This window comes from Emydura macquarii, unplaced genomic scaffold (genome assembly GCF_026122565.2).
Source record: "Emydura macquarii macquarii isolate MOO-44397 ecotype Brisbane River unplaced genomic scaffold, CSIRO-AGI_Emac_v2 contig_587, whole genome shotgun sequence".
In the NCBI taxonomy this organism is placed as follows: domain Eukaryota; kingdom Metazoa; phylum Chordata; order Testudines; family Chelidae; genus Emydura; species Emydura macquarii.
Genome location: NW_027130724.1, coordinates 10,261,199 through 10,276,850, shown reverse-complemented (window position 1 = coordinate 10,276,850; position 15,652 = coordinate 10,261,199). Strand labels below are relative to the sequence as shown.

At 38.3% G+C, this 15,652-nt stretch overlaps 1 protein-coding gene across 3 annotated transcripts in view; it reads right to left on the bottom strand.

The window, feature by feature from the left end:
- The window catches only part of ABCC8 (ATP binding cassette subfamily C member 8), a 112,683-nt gene that overhangs the window by 93,587 nt on the left and 3,444 nt on the right, over positions 1-15,652 (bottom strand). For all 3 annotated transcript variants that reach the window (XM_067540674.1, XM_067540676.1, XM_067540675.1), the window contains exons 3-5: positions 12,228-12,349; positions 2,986-3,152; positions 469-711 (exon numbers count right to left, since the gene is read on the bottom strand). In XM_067540674.1, coding sequence (XP_067396775.1) covers positions 469-711; positions 2,986-3,152; positions 12,228-12,349 — 532 coding nt within the window. The remainder of the gene's footprint in view (positions 1-468; positions 712-2,985; positions 3,153-12,227; positions 12,350-15,652) is intronic.

The window sequence follows — 15,652 nt, the reverse complement described above, 5'->3', positions numbered from 1 at the left end:
CGAGCTTGTTCATTTCAGGCTCAATCCTGAACTCTTTCCTCGGGAAAACTCCGACTAATCTCAATAAAAATTAGTCCTGTAAGGCTCCTGTAAAACTAGTAAAACTGATTTTAGGTTCTTATTACGAGGCAAGTTAACCATCTTCACAAAAGTATAATCCACAGTTGTGCAAACCATCACATTTCCATAATTGTACATGCAAACCAAGAATTTGCACGTGCAAATAGCCAGTTATATGCACATCTGGTCATAATAATGCACAACCACCACTGCAACTGCAGAATTTGTAACACATACAATTAGGCACCCATGCAAAATGGGCTCTTAATACCTACCATGGTTTCAGCTTATATGTTTATATGACTTTATACGGTTACTATTAAAAAAGTAATGAGGTATTTTAAGCAATGAGTAAACACTACAAACATTGGTAGAAAAATCCCACTCCTCTTTTCCCCCCCCCCATACCTTTTGTGCTTCAAAAGCCTCATTAAGGCGAATGTAATTTGTCAGAGCTCTCATGGCAATAGGCAGCTTGCCTATGACTTTCAAGTCTATTGGCTTTTTATGGGCGGTCTTGATGAATGTATTCATCCACCAATACGTTCCTTTGGACAGCAGATTCACAAAGGGCTGTAGGAATCGAACTCCAAGATCCTGAAGATCCTCGGGAGGCTTAACCTCTTTGGGGGTTTTGAAGAAAACATATCTCTGAAAACCAAAAATCCCACAAAGAATCACATCAAGTGCATGGAAAAGAAAAAGACCAATCAGTCTGGAACGGGATACTGAGATAATAGAATGCCGATCACTGTTCAGGAGGACTAGATAACCACTGAGTGTATGGCTTGGATTTGCAAATAGCCTAATGAAATTAGGCTCCCCACTCATATTGAATTTCAGTCAAATTTAGGCACCTAATTTCTTTGTTACTTTGAAAATTCCAGCCTTAAAAGGAGAAAAATATTCAAATCCCAAAGGAAGCCCACACAAATATTGTATTTTGTCGGTAAATTTATTCCCGGGCTGGGAGAAAAATATTTTTAGAAGTTCAGTGAATATTTGTAATATTTTATGTTAAAATCTACATTGAAGATTATTCTGTCCAATGTTGCAAAGTGCATAGTACAACCCCCCACCGTACACAAACTTTCATAGAGAACCATTAAAATTAGACTGGACATGGCACTCGCATATATTTCCATTGATTTAAATGGGAGAAAGATCAGGCACCTAGACTATAATGTTTCATGCTGTAAGGAACAAAATTCTTGTACTATATACACCATATTTAATAATATCTGGTAGTACCATGAGTAGGGAGTTCTGCTCAGACACAGATGACATGAAATGGGCCATCATTTGCTCCTATGCTATTTATTAACATGGAATTTAATACACTGTAGTGTTGTAGTTAATTATGTAAAGTCATATTGATCCAAATTTTGTTTTAACTAAATCCCATGCAACCCCAGCAAAACCAACAAGGCTGAATGGGTGGAAATGAGAGAATTTAGTCAATGTGCTTCAGTACTTCCCTCCTCTCTAATAACAGATACATGCAGACAGGTAAACCTTTTTAGTAGATCCTTTCAGGGCTTGAAATTGACTCTGAGTTGGTGGCCTGAAGCCCTGCTTCCTTGCATCATATTCAGCAACAATAATTCTATGTTTACAAGTAGGCCTTATTTAACCTGATTTCAGTTTGCTGTTTTCCGGGAAGAAAAGAAATTGCACCGACAATGTCTGGGAGCAGGGAAAATGACCTTTCACTACTGGCTTTCTAGTTCCATTTCTAATAAGGATTTTACTGGAGATTCTGTCCAGTAATCATTTAAAATAACTTTCACTCCTGGTTGCTGTGGAGGAATTTTTTTCCCTGAACAAAGCAACAGGTGTGATAAACAGAATATTCTTGATTAACACCTTTATTCCCTTGTGTTGTGTTTTGCTTCTGATCTGTTTGCCTTCAGCCATTCATATTCTTAGTTGTCAGAAGAGAGGCACTTCACGCCTCAAAGCTCAGAATGATGCTATATAACTGGTTAGCTCAAGTCACATGTAAAAAGTGACATCTTTTAATCATTTACTTGAAATAAATGTGAAACTGAAAAACACCAATAAACAATGGCTGATCATTTCCATGGCTTATTTTCTAGTCTTGCTTGTGGCTCCTAGATTTCCTAGCTAATTCAATCTCATTAGATGACAAAGTTATATTACAAAGAATCATATTTATAAGCAAGTCCTATTGGTTTTATAGCTGAGTCTCATCAGTTCATGAGCTGACAACAACATTTGTCAGTTGTGAGATTAATATTTAACTTCCCATAGTCTAGTCTATTCTGTATGTTCTCTTGTGTGTCTATGAGCAGGTAAACTTTCCCTTAATGCCCAGTTTAATTTAGTTTTGAGTGCACTGGTTGGGGGAAGTGATGAGGAAGAGTTTTCATGTAGCAATCTCCAAAGCCATCTATTAATAGGGATTCTGAGTGTGGCCATAGCAAAGAGGAAATAATCAGAGAGGAGTAAATTTGCTTTAGCGCCACGATAATAATAAAATAATATTATTAATAAAAATCACATTGTGTGTGCTCTTGGAGACTGGAAAACAACAACGGTTCTGTGTGGGTGTCACTGATTATGTTTTCTGATAGACCAGGCTATCCATTTCACTATACCGTTCCTTTTATGAAAATTAATGATTTCTGAAGACTGAAGTCGTCAGTTACACAAGAAACACCTTTTCAAAACAAAATGTATGAAATTCATCCTGAATTGTCAATGTAGTGGAATCAAAAGAGTTTGCAACAAAGATTAATTTGGCCTAATTACATTAGTCAGGTGTTTGGTTTTCAAAATAGGTCTCTATTTCAGATTGACTTTTGTAACTCTCATCTGGGAAATAAATTTATAAATTTTAAGCAGCCAGAAAAAAATAAATGAAAGAAACAGAAATGAGAATTATCTGGAAATGTAACTTACCCTCACCCTGATGACATTAATTTCAACAGCTAGTAGCATTCCATATAGAATAACCAGAAGTCCCGTGAGGCAAAATCGAAGCTGAGAAAATCCAACCCCGTTATCACAGAACTTTACAAATTTGATAGTTTTGGTTATAAAAGCTAAGGTCCAGTAGAACAGCAAGGCTGCCAATAAATAAATAAATAAAATAACAAACATTAGTCAGAAAGAATTTATTTTACACAATATCAGAAGACGTTTTAAGTGGTTATGCAGAAGGGAAGTGACAAGCATACATGAAACTAGACAGTGCTCTTTCTCCTTTCAAAATGGCAACCAATTCAGTTTCCAAGAATGTGAATAACAGGATGAAGTTTGGGTCTGATCCTGCTCCCACTCCATTCAGTGAGACTGTGGAAAATCTGTTAGGAGGAAACTGCTGGTGGAAATTTCCATCCTCTTGTGAAGCTATGTCCATATCGTTCCCTCCAAGGGAATGATACTGCCTCAGTGTGGGAGGCCAAGGGGCCTAACCCCAAAGATGCTGGATTCTGGGGAATCCATAGGAGTTTGCTTTGGATATTGACCTAGATATTCTACTTTCCTTACCTGTGCAGAACTATACTTGATGTCAATGATAAGAGCCACCAAACGGATCTGAGAGCAAAATTTTCCCCTAAAATTGCTGCTTTCATCAGTGTGTATGTACTATGCAAATTGCAGCCAATATAATTTATAACACAGAATACACAAGCAAATAAAAGAAGAAGAATGGAGTTTGAGTAGGATGCTACAACTTTTGTAGAGTATTGATTTTCACAGAGCAATAATCTATCATGTTACAGCATTTCCTGTCCAAGTGTACTTAGGCTGCAGTCATCTATAGATAAATAATTCCAACAAGAGGCTCTGGTGACACTGAAACCTCAATCTGGAGTTTATTCCATGTCATTCACCACACCACAAGACATCTGCTGGGAGTAATCTTGCTAGAGTCAATGGGAATCATTAATTGAGTACGGGGATGATCACACATTTGTTTGTATATTTTTAATAATATCACGATGGATTGTCTCCTCCAACAGTAGAACTGCAGGGAAAGGAAAATGCTCAGAGTATCCCTTTGCAGATTTCTCTCCAATTCTCCTGTTGCAAAGCTGGGGGGTTGCCCCCACCCTAGGCAGAATCAACTGTGAGGCTTCCTCAGAAAACTGAATGGACCCCAGGGATCGATATAAACTTAAGCAATCCACAGGTGGACAAGGCCCTCGAGATATCACAGAAAAGGGAGAGGGATGGAGACTCAGGTTTATCTGATCACATTTTCTGTGCAGGAGTGAGATCCACATGTGGAGAGTCCCCTGCATTAACAGAACATGGGACGTGATCTGGCCCATGGTCTCCAATCCCACTTTCATTGAAGTCAACAGCAAAACACCCATTTATTTCAATGGGAGTAGGTGTAACGTTATTGGAGTCCCCATTGTACATTGTGGCACCCCTAGTCTTTATAGTAATGCTACAAGACAATGAAAGCACTGCATTTCCTCAGGACAGAACTTCCATGTGCTACAATTAATTATCAAAGCTTAATGATTAATATAATGTATAGCAGTTACAACTGAATGACTTGTGAGGGAAATCTAGTCTTCCAATAAGAATAGGCTAGATTGTTAGAAAAAAGCCCATATATGGCCAGATCTTCAGTACTACGCTTTGGTGGCTGGTGCAACTCATGGCAGAATGGAGTGGCAGGGCCACATGTTCCTCTCCTGCTTTCAGGATCAGGTCACCCCTTCCTTGAAGCCCCTCACTGGCTTCCCAACTCTTAACGGCATCAAGTTCAGTCTCTATCTCAACTTCAGGGTTCTGCATAATCTCACCTTTGCCTACATCCCTGCTGTTATTACCTGCTACTCTTCCTCTTGGTTCAATCCTCTCTCTTTAATGCTCCCTTCACTCACTTCCATCTGCTCACCTTCTTTCAAGCTGACCCCTATACTTGGAAAATCCTACTCCTTGTCTGCTATGTGTCCTTGTCTTTCCTCCTTCAAATCTCTCTTTAAAACCCACTTCTTCATGGAATACTTTCTACCTTGTTCTACTCTTAACTCCCTTGCATCAGCTGTACTATTGCTCCCTCTTTGTTTGTCTCATTTATCTCACATTGTAATCCTTTTGGGGAAGTGAATGTATCTTACTCAATATTTAAAAAGCACTATGTAAATGTAGGCTGCTATATAAATTAACACTAACTGAGGGCATCCCCTTTTTAAAAATATAATAGAAATATCAATTTAAAGTATCTGTAATTGCAAACGGGGCCATTCTTCTACTGGGAATTAAAGTAAAGGTCTATGTGACCAATTTTCCTAGTTATGAGATTCATTTTACAAAGCTGTTGTTGCAGAGTAAAATGCTTATCTTTTACCTGAGTAGGTCAACTGTGCAATCTTAGAAGGTTCGAAACCTAACATCCTAAAATGATGAGTGTTATGCCTGCTGCCTAGCCTCCTGAGCTACGGTTCCTAGAGGAAGAAGAATGAGCATGGCAATTCTCAATGTCATGGGAGATGAAGGTGTTCTTGGAGAAAATTTCCAAGCAAATGCTGATAACAATGGGTCTGTAACAACCACAGCCTCCAAGGAGGTAAGGTTATCATTTAACCAAAAATTCCTTTTCTCTGGAAGTCCCACAACCTTGAGATTTATTATTCAAGTTTTGATTTTGAGAGCCTATAGTCAGTTAAATAATATTGTTTTATGCTTGGTAACTGCAGAGAATAAATAGGAAAGGCCAGAAGAGATACTTTCCAGAAAATTCTTATTTCAAGGCCATACACAGTAGCAGGAAGCACTTCTATCTTTTACACTGCAATGGAGAGGGACTATTCAATCTTAGTATGTCTCTTTTGCCCTATGAAAGGAAGAGTCAAAGTCTTGGGCAGCAGGTTGGCTTCAAAATAAGAACCACACAGCAAGTATCAGTTTATGAGAGAGAGGGTAAATTTTATGGAAGGCTTTAAACAAGAATCCTGAGAAGCAGTAAGGTTTGATCCAAGTGTAATTTAACATAAAGATGAACATTTTATCTAATGTAACTCTTCCTGAAAAGTAGCACAGAGAGAAAATAAACACTAAACTCAAACAGAGCAGGACTAAACCATGTTATCCCCCCACCCATCTCATAACTGCTTCCAATACTTTATATTACTACTACTACTACATTAGCACTTACAAATCTCAAATAAGATCACCCACTATGAAATGTGCTGTAGAAATACATGGTGAGAAAAGTCTCTGCCCCTAAGAACTTGCAATTTAAGTAGACAAGACAGAGAAAAAATGGGTGAAAAAGTGTTGTTATCCCCATTTTATATGTGGGAGAAATAAGGCACAGGGTATATCTACACTGCAATTAGACATTCACAGCTTTCCTGTGTCAGCTGACTCGAGCTCATATGACTTGGACTAAGGGACTGCAGTGTAAACATCTGGGGTCTGGCTGCAGCCTGAGCTCTGTAACCCTCCCACCTTGCAGATTCTTATAGCCTGGGCTCCAGCCCAAGCCTGAATATCTACACTGCAGTTAAACAAACCCTGAGCCCGAGTTAGCTGGCACAGACCAGTCGTGAGTTTTTAATTGCACTGTAGACATACCCACAGAGAGATTAAATTACTAAAGTCACACAAGAAATCTGTGGCAAAGCTGGGAACTAAACCCTGTCCAGCGCCTTAACCACAAGACCACCTTTCCTCTCTAGTCTTCCTCTTTCTGAACTCATTTCTTCCATGTTCACATTTCCTCACATCTTCATTTATTCATTCCCCAGTCACCCAAAGCCCAAAATTCCTGCTGATGAGTTATATAGAGTTACACGGGAGTGACATGCCCACAAGGTCTGCAAGATCAGGCATTTAAATAAGCAGGGTTTAATGAACTGCACTGTGTCTGTTTAGAAAGAAATCATTGAGTATTGTTGAAGGGAAATAGGAAGGATGTTTCGTTTTACAAGACAATAATCTAATTCTGAGGAAATAAATTGTGAGACAAAAGACCAAGTAGTTTATAATAATTAGATAACCAGATTACTGTAAGGGATAGTGAAGCAGCCCTTCTGTTATGAATACAATTGAACTAGTACTCTATTAATAATAAACATTTCCCCTATGCCTTCCCAACTTAATGCTCCCTACTTGGAAAACTTCAAATGCCATCCAAATCTTATCACTATTTTTAAATCTGATTTTTAAATCTGTAACGACATAGAAGTGTTTTTGTTGCTGTTAAACATTGTTAGCAGATACTATAATTCAGTTACATATTCTGTAATATTGAGAAAAGAAGAAGGGATTTTCAATTTATGTATAACATTCCTAATCTTTTCCAAAATGAGACAAAATACATTTATTGATGTTGCACTCCAACTTGTGCTATTAAAGTGGTACCCCTACCATGTTCCCAATCTGCAACACAATCAATCAAGACAGCAACCAAATCTGGCCTGATTAGTTCCCTATGGGCCTAATCAAAAGCCTCAACGTGAGTTTTTCTACAGATTTCAGTAGGCTTTGAATCAAGCCCTGTAAGCCTCAGCTTTTGATTCTGTTGTCCTCTAGGAATTATTTGCAAATTTAGGGTCAGACCTGCAATCTAATCTTTGTAGATGGTGCTCTGGATCTGGGTGGAGTTCTACTGGGATTCTGCATGGGCATAAGGGTCCAGTCGCATGGATCATATTGCAGAATTGGGGCCTTATTCATTTATTTCATGAGGGATGAAATTAGATTTGTTAGTAACAGTTTATCAGTGAAAGATACCTTTTTCAGTTATCTTTTGTGTGCACCCATTCTAAAACTTATCATGAGCTTAAACATTTTCACATGGCTCTCAAATAATTTGTTCACACTAAGCACTTCCAAGATATACAGCTTCTTGCCCATGCTGCAGTCTAGTGGGTTGATACTTAAGTAAACCAATAATTTCTGCATAAAATCATCTGCATAAAATCAGCGCTATTATCTAGCCTCAGACTGTCAACTTGTGCTTTCACAATCAGAATTTAAAGTAGGACAACAATCTAAGACCTGCTAATGATGAATTTGTGCCATTGAGTACATGAAGAGGGGATCTATAAAAATTCATTTCTTCACATGTCTCACAAAGGTGCAGCAATGATAGCAAATACAAACAAAACCCCTCCTCAGATGACAAATTGGAACATGATTTAGCAATTTCATTATCTTTTGGTCTGTTAACTGTTTAGGCTCAGATTTTCAAAGAAGCCTGTAGACTCCCAATGAGAGTTGGGTGCCTAACTCCCATTGGCTCCTTTGAAAACCACAGCCTCAATGCTTTATTAAGTATGATGATTATTATTACTAGTCAAGTACTGTCCAGAGGCCTCCCATGGCATCTGTGTGCGAGGCACTGCACAAAAACGTAATATAAGATCCCTTTGGGGGAAGGGATTATGTATAAAATGGCTAACCAGCTGCACTACATTCTCAGTGATTTAACAGAAGGAATGTGGAAGCAGTGCTGAATTATTAAACACTGCATTATACAATGTGAAAAACAATCAGTGTGACTGAATTTCTTCTAGGACTGTAACAAGCTGGCAATGTTTGCTAGCGGGTGTCTATCTTGCCAAGAAAAGGGTAAATGGGATGTACCAAAGCAGCTGGCTCATTACCCCAGATGGGTCTAAGAGATCCAGAGAGGTTATCTAGGGTGTGGGCAGAGCAGTCTTGAGAGAGGAAACAATTTTTATATTGTTATTTCTGTCATTTGTTTTATCAACTAATCAAACCTCAGATGAGAGATAGGTGACTTTGTGCTTTACATACTGTGTAGACTACATTTGTAGGGCAGGTAGGGAATGGTGCCTGCTTCCAATGACATACATTTGAATATGATTATCAGTGAAATAAAGGCTCTGGGACAAATCCTGCCTTTGGTTACATCTGTACAACCTCACTGCTGTCAATAGGTTTGCACAGATGTAACTGAGTAGGATTTGACTCTAACAGATGGGAACTGGAATTAGAAAAACCCATGCCTGCTCTACACACTTAAGATTAAAGACTTGATCCTGCAGTGTGATGAATATTCAAGGGAGTGGGAGAGCTGCAAGCATATGTTGGGCAAGCCCAGGATGTAGCATTTTCTTTCCCATCTCCACTGATCCTGCCTGTGCACCTCCTCTGAAATGTATTTTCACTACTCATCCCCACTAAATCACTAGATAACTTTGGGAAGGAACAGGCCCTACATTCAAAAGTCTCACTAGCCGTTTGTCAAAGAAAGACTCTACAGACAACAACATATAGAGAAAGATCACTGTGGCAGGGATGGCAGTAGTAATATATAAGTAGGGTACACAATGCATGGAGTTGCATCCCAATCACAGTACAGCTTTTCTCCCTCTTCCCCCTTATAGTTAGAGATGAAGAAAAGTAGGTTCTTTGATCAAATTTCAGAATACTTTAAAATAATTTTTGTAAAAAAGTGTCATCTTATCTGCTACCCATTTCCGGTGCTCTGAAAAAATCTCTATTTAGTGCAGGCCTTAGCTTGGCCAGCAGAATGAAAATAATTTCAGCCTTTAAAATGATACTGAATAAGATATTGCAATGGTTGCTCAGCTCTCTCTAGACTGGGAGTGGACATCATGGATGAACAGGACTAAGTAAGGCAGAGCTACAGACATTCTAAGGATTTGCTCCTAAAGTGCATGCTGCTGCAAAATTCCCATTGACATTAGTTAGGACTGCAGGACCCAGCAAGAAGCATAGAGGATGGAGCTTTGCAATACATCATTATGGCATCCAAACTATTGCTCACCCCTTTGGGTTTGGGGGTTGGGTGTCTTTAAGTGTACTTCAGCCATGGTCTTCAGGAACTTCAACTTTTAGATTCAACTTCAACATTAACCAGATGTTACCCACTCTTCCTCCCAATTCCCCATTACCCACTTTAAAAAGACACAGTTGCAGAATTTGACCCCTTTACAAAGGCCATGGAAAAACAGGTGTAATAAATAAGGCCCCTATGATTGCATCCCATTGTAAGCAGAACTCACCACTAATTTACATAGGGAATTCAGCTCAAAAACAAATGGAATGATATGGATTTGAGTTATTGCTAACAAAGGATCAAGATGGCAATGGAAAGCACTTAACTCCTACCAGCTTCCCTCTCCATCTTCTAAATTTCCAACCTTTTTCTCTGATCTCTAATACCATTAAACAAAACAAAACGTAGGTACTTTGTTACAGGTTTCTTTCCCATCTCCACCCCGCCCCACTCCCCAATATGGAGCTTGTGTAGAAAAAAATCTATTTTAATATGATGCTGAACAGTACAACCTATTCCATGTGCTGCTTGTGAGAGTCATGTGGATCCACTGCTGAGATTTGACTGCAAGTTGTGTATACAAAAGGGCTAAGTGAATAAATAAAATAGTGGATGATATATATTTAAGCCATTTTAAAAAAAGAGACTAGTAATTTTAGGTGCCCAACTTGAGATACCTTAAAAGGCCTTTTTTTCCCCCCCCCCCTTCAGAGGGTGGGTTATTAGTCACCTTTACAGCACCTCAAGCTGGGCATTGAAATCTTTGAAGTACCCAAAATTGCTAGTCACATCTAAAAATATCTTGGTCTATGTTTTTAGCCTTTACTTTAACCAGCAAATCAATCTTTCCAGCACTGACCTGAGAGCTGCTTTACTTCTTTTCAGGCAGATGGAACATTACTTCCCTTGCTTACTCATCATGAGAATAGCAGTAACTCTGAACATGCTCTTCAGGCAGTTCACAGTGCACCTTTCTATCAGAGTCCTGGTAGAAAAAACCTGCTCCAAAGCATTTGCAGCTTATATCTAACTATGTTATTTGACTACAAGGGACACACAGATTTTCAGTCTCTCTGATACATTTCCATTGTAATGATGCAATTTTAGACAGAAAAAAACTTGCCAAGATAAAAGAACTTGCTAAAACTAAATGAAAATTGAAATGATAGCTGCATGCTGAGGAAACTCCATCTCAGGCAAATTCTTTCTATGATATTTTCAAGACTCGTGGGAAGTCACCAATTGACAATTTGCCTCCTATGATACAGAAAAATGGTAATTCACTGCCCCCAAACAGCTCATATTTAACATCTTTATGCAAGAAGAAATAATCACTCCCATACTGCTTTTGCATAATAGACTAATTCTAGTGGAAATAGCTCATCTGTTCCTGGCATGGAAGAAGCAACAATGCATTAAAAAAAAAAATCTGTGAAACATAGGCATAGTAATCAGATACACAGCATGCAAGTAAAGAATTAGAATTTACAGAGACCTGGCTGGGGATGGTGTGTAGGTGTGCACTCCTACTGGTATGCCTTCAGCCATAGTGGGGATAAGAAGCCAAGAAATGTGTAAATAAGTAGCAAGCACTTCCAAACCTCTTGCAGTCTGAGATTAATTGCCCACACCCACACCTTTTTCATGTGGGCTCTCTTTGAAATCCACTGTTATACTTCATATAATGCACCACAAAGATGTGTAAAGTTACCAACAGTAGTGGCTTTTCTGTAGCTAGTTATAGTTTGTATGTAGCCTTGTTTCCAAAGTAAGATACATAGTATAATTGTAACACTTGGTCCTTATACAATTCTTTTTATTCAAAAATCCAAAAGCAGTTTATAAAGAAGAGTTTTATTTACAGGGAAACTGAGGTGCAAGTACTGAAGGTTGGTGCCTGCACCAATTTCCCCTGATTCTTCCCACATTTTAGACCACATCCACTTTTATATTGTTTAAAGCACTTTTAGGTGGTTCCAATGTTATGTTACAGTTTAGCATGGCATTACACTAAGTAGGCAGGTTTAATTAGCACCTGGGCTTTTGAGACTACATTTATAACAATTGCAATTCTCTTCCTCTGTCTAAGGTACAAACGGACATGGCCCTATGCATCCATGAAAATTCCATAGAGTCAGTACTCTGCACCTCATAAAAGTCGAATGTGTTGGAAAGTTTAAGTGGCATAAAAACAGCACATATCATTTCAACTGAAGTTTGATAATGGGAACCGGTAGAACAAAACATAGCTTAATTTTATCCACTAAGCAAGTGAAAACCTAGCCGAATGAGAGTATGATGAGTTACTGCCAGAATCCATTAGACCTTAGTTACAGAATTAACAGATAACACAGGAGCAACATATTCACACATCCACAGCTTTCTGTATTGTGAAACATACCTATTAATAACTTTGGAAAATTTGATGTTTCGATGTTATGGTAGTAAACAACAGATGTGATGGTTGCCAGGAATGCCATCCCAGCTGGCATGTACAGATGCAAATGACGGGACTCTGAAACCCTTAAAAATAAAAAGAAAATTACACACTCACATGCCCACACACACACACACACAGAGCCACCCATCCCAAAACAAAGCTTAGTCATATATATAAGTATACACTGCTTGAATTGTTAGTTATTCACCACTCTTGTTACTTAATCATTCAGCCTGGCAGAATTTGAGTATTTAAAAAAAATTATTGACAGATATTATCAATGTTTATTTTTAATGCAGTTTTTAATTTTTAACCATTTAAATGTTCAGTTGTGCAAAATTGTGGGTTTTAAGCATTTATTTCTATTGTTTTAAATTTTCACAGTTGTGGAAAATTATGGGGGAAGATCAGACAATTATTTAATAACAGTAGACACTGAATTTAAAAAAGATAGAGCTCCCTAACCATTTAAAAAAATCATTAAAATCACGTCAAAATATACAATACAAATAACCTTAAATCAAACTCTAATAAGTTCTCAAGCAGCATTTTTCTTATTTTGTTTATCTATAAATTTCAATAATCATTTATGGAATTTTTTTTTGTCAAGTTGTGAATGTACAGTGAAATTGATATTTACCAATAAAAATGTAATAATTCTAAGCCTACTTATCGTTATGGGTGGAATTTTAAAAAGTTTTAAGTGACTTAGGGCCATGAGGCCCACTGACTTTCAATGGGACTTGTCCTCTTATGTCACTCAGGTGGCTTTGAAATTCCCACCCTATACTAAGAGGGGAAATGGTAATTTAGTCTTTGTGCACCCAAAGTTTCCATTGAAATCAACTGGAGGACTGCCTAAATTAGGATGGTAACATCAGTCTCACAAGAAGCAGCTTTCTTAGATTCTTCATTTCAAAAAGGTTACAAAATGTAACTTATTTGGGATCTTCCTAACAAAATAAAATAAAACCATATCAAAGCACAAACACTTAAAACAGACCACAGAATGCAGTTAGCGAAATACTTGATTTTCACACACCAGCTCAGCAATAGGGAGGAAGAAATTTTAGCATGGGTTCAAATTCTAGCTCATTCCATTTTCAACAATTACAGTACAAATATTCAGACAAACCAACCAACCAACCCAAATAACCATGGAATTAAAATATGCCTTGAAGACACAGTTCTGCATTGCAGGTAAGGGAGAATTGCACTGTGGGTGCAACTTACTCTTCCATGCATGCTCAGCCATTTCCGCTGGCTGGAGGATAGTTGGGTGAGCCATAGCACCACCACCTCTTTTCCCCCGCAAGGTAGTAAGGACAAAGCAGCCCCTGTGCTCCCCAGAAAGCAAGGGCTACAATTCAGCCTGGCTCTTCTCTGAGCTGCTCAAAGGAGGGGGAGAGAAATGGAGAGTGAGAAGTCTGTGAACAATCCAGGAGTGGGAAAGTCAGGAGGATGTATATTATCATCCCCCAGACTTATGGGAAAGCCAGTCAGGAATGAAAGCTTCTCTATCTCCCTCTGTCCCTTCCTTACACAGGGGATGTGGGCAGTTCCATCTGGGATGGAAAAAGATGCACTGTTAGAGAGCGGGAAGTGCTACAAAAAGTCCCTGGACCTGAGTGTGCAAAGGTTCTGTCCTCCAAGAGATTGCACAGAGCGTGGGAGTCAAAACACTGCTCATTCTTTGGGTCTGTGCACAGAGAACATAAATCTTGCCCCCACTGGAATAATCTGGGGAAATCCCCACACTTTGACATAAGTGAAATCACATGGGCAACCTTTGGCCTATATGCTCTGTTTGATGACAAGTAACTTCTATTGGTAATAGTGAGAGTTGTGTGTGGATAACTTAGTCACTAAATTAGTAAATAAGGTCAGATTTTTGTACAACACAGTAGAATTCCCAGCAATGACAAGCACATATTTTTTCATAGATTTCAGCAGAGTTCTTTAGTTATTCCATGTTTTAGCATATAATACTGTAGGAGTAGGAGGTATTTTGCTATAACTCACAAACAGAAGCAAGCGGCAGGAATTCTACTGTATAAACATATCTCTAAGCCATTTTTGCAACATAGTAGCACACATCTTTGCTGGTTGCCAAAGCCTTTGACAACTCTACTACTATCAAGAGGACTTTTAACAGCAAGACTTGTTTTGACTTTAGGAAGCTGATGAGTTTCTTCGCTACAGGAACAAAATCTGTTTTTATTCACAGAACAACTTGCCAAGCTGCCGAGTGCTCCAGAGATGTGATTGTGAGCTGGCACTTCCCCAGTATAGTTAGGAGCTTTGATTCTCATCAGGCAGCACTTATTATTCAAAGGCAGTGTTCTGGGTCAGTTTAAGAATAACCTTCAAGAGGGCAATACTCTGCTTCAAGTTCCCACCAAGTCCCCACACCCTTAGAGTTAAAACTAAAATCAGTGTTAAAAAAGCTCTTTCTACAATGTCTTTTGGATGCTGAGAGATTTCTTGTTTAATGTATATTTTAGATGAGATAAAATATATAATAAAATAATAATAAACTTGATTAAAACACCTATCTAAGAATCCTAAAGTGTTTTACAAAGTTAGGCTACTGCCATGCAGGCCCATGATGTTTATACATCTGTACTCTCACCCTATTATAGCAATGAAAAACAAACAAACTATTGGTACCATAAAGCACTTCAGGGTTCACGACTTGCTTTACTCAGAAAAGTTTCTCTCACATTTTATTACATAAGTTTAAAGACGCTCTTATGCCAAATTTCAGGTCATAGGTAAAGGAAAGGTAGAATTAAATAAGAATATATATGCTAGTATTAGTCTATTCCTAACCTTGCTCCCAAAGAAGAGATAAAGTCAAACACCCACTGATTTCAACTGGAACAGAAGCAGTTTATGTTTCATTCTGTTTATATTTCAACTTTGATGGGACCAAATCCTGTCCACTTTAGTAATGTGAGTAGCTCCACTGAAGGCAAGAAGGCAATAGATTTGATTCTTTTCTCACGCATGCTGTTGGTACATCAATACTTACTCTGTTGAAGCCAATGGAGTTACTCCAGTGTAAAATGCGTGTGAGCAGAGAAACAGGTCTAACGAGCCTAGGAGCAAGGCAAGTGCAACTTGGCTTATGAAGGGACATTTATGATCTAATCCTGAACATGGGAGTTTTGAGCAAGGACTGTGGGATCAGGTCATTAGACATCTGTCATTAAAATGTCACCATCTGCTTGAATTGTCAGGATATATCTAAGATTATCCTTTGGAATTATAGTGTAATTAAATTTAACTAAAAGTTATTAAGACCATTTTTGTGTGTGCACATACTTGGCAAGGTCTATGGAATTTCTGATACAAGGTCTGTAGGTTAATCACCATGAATACAG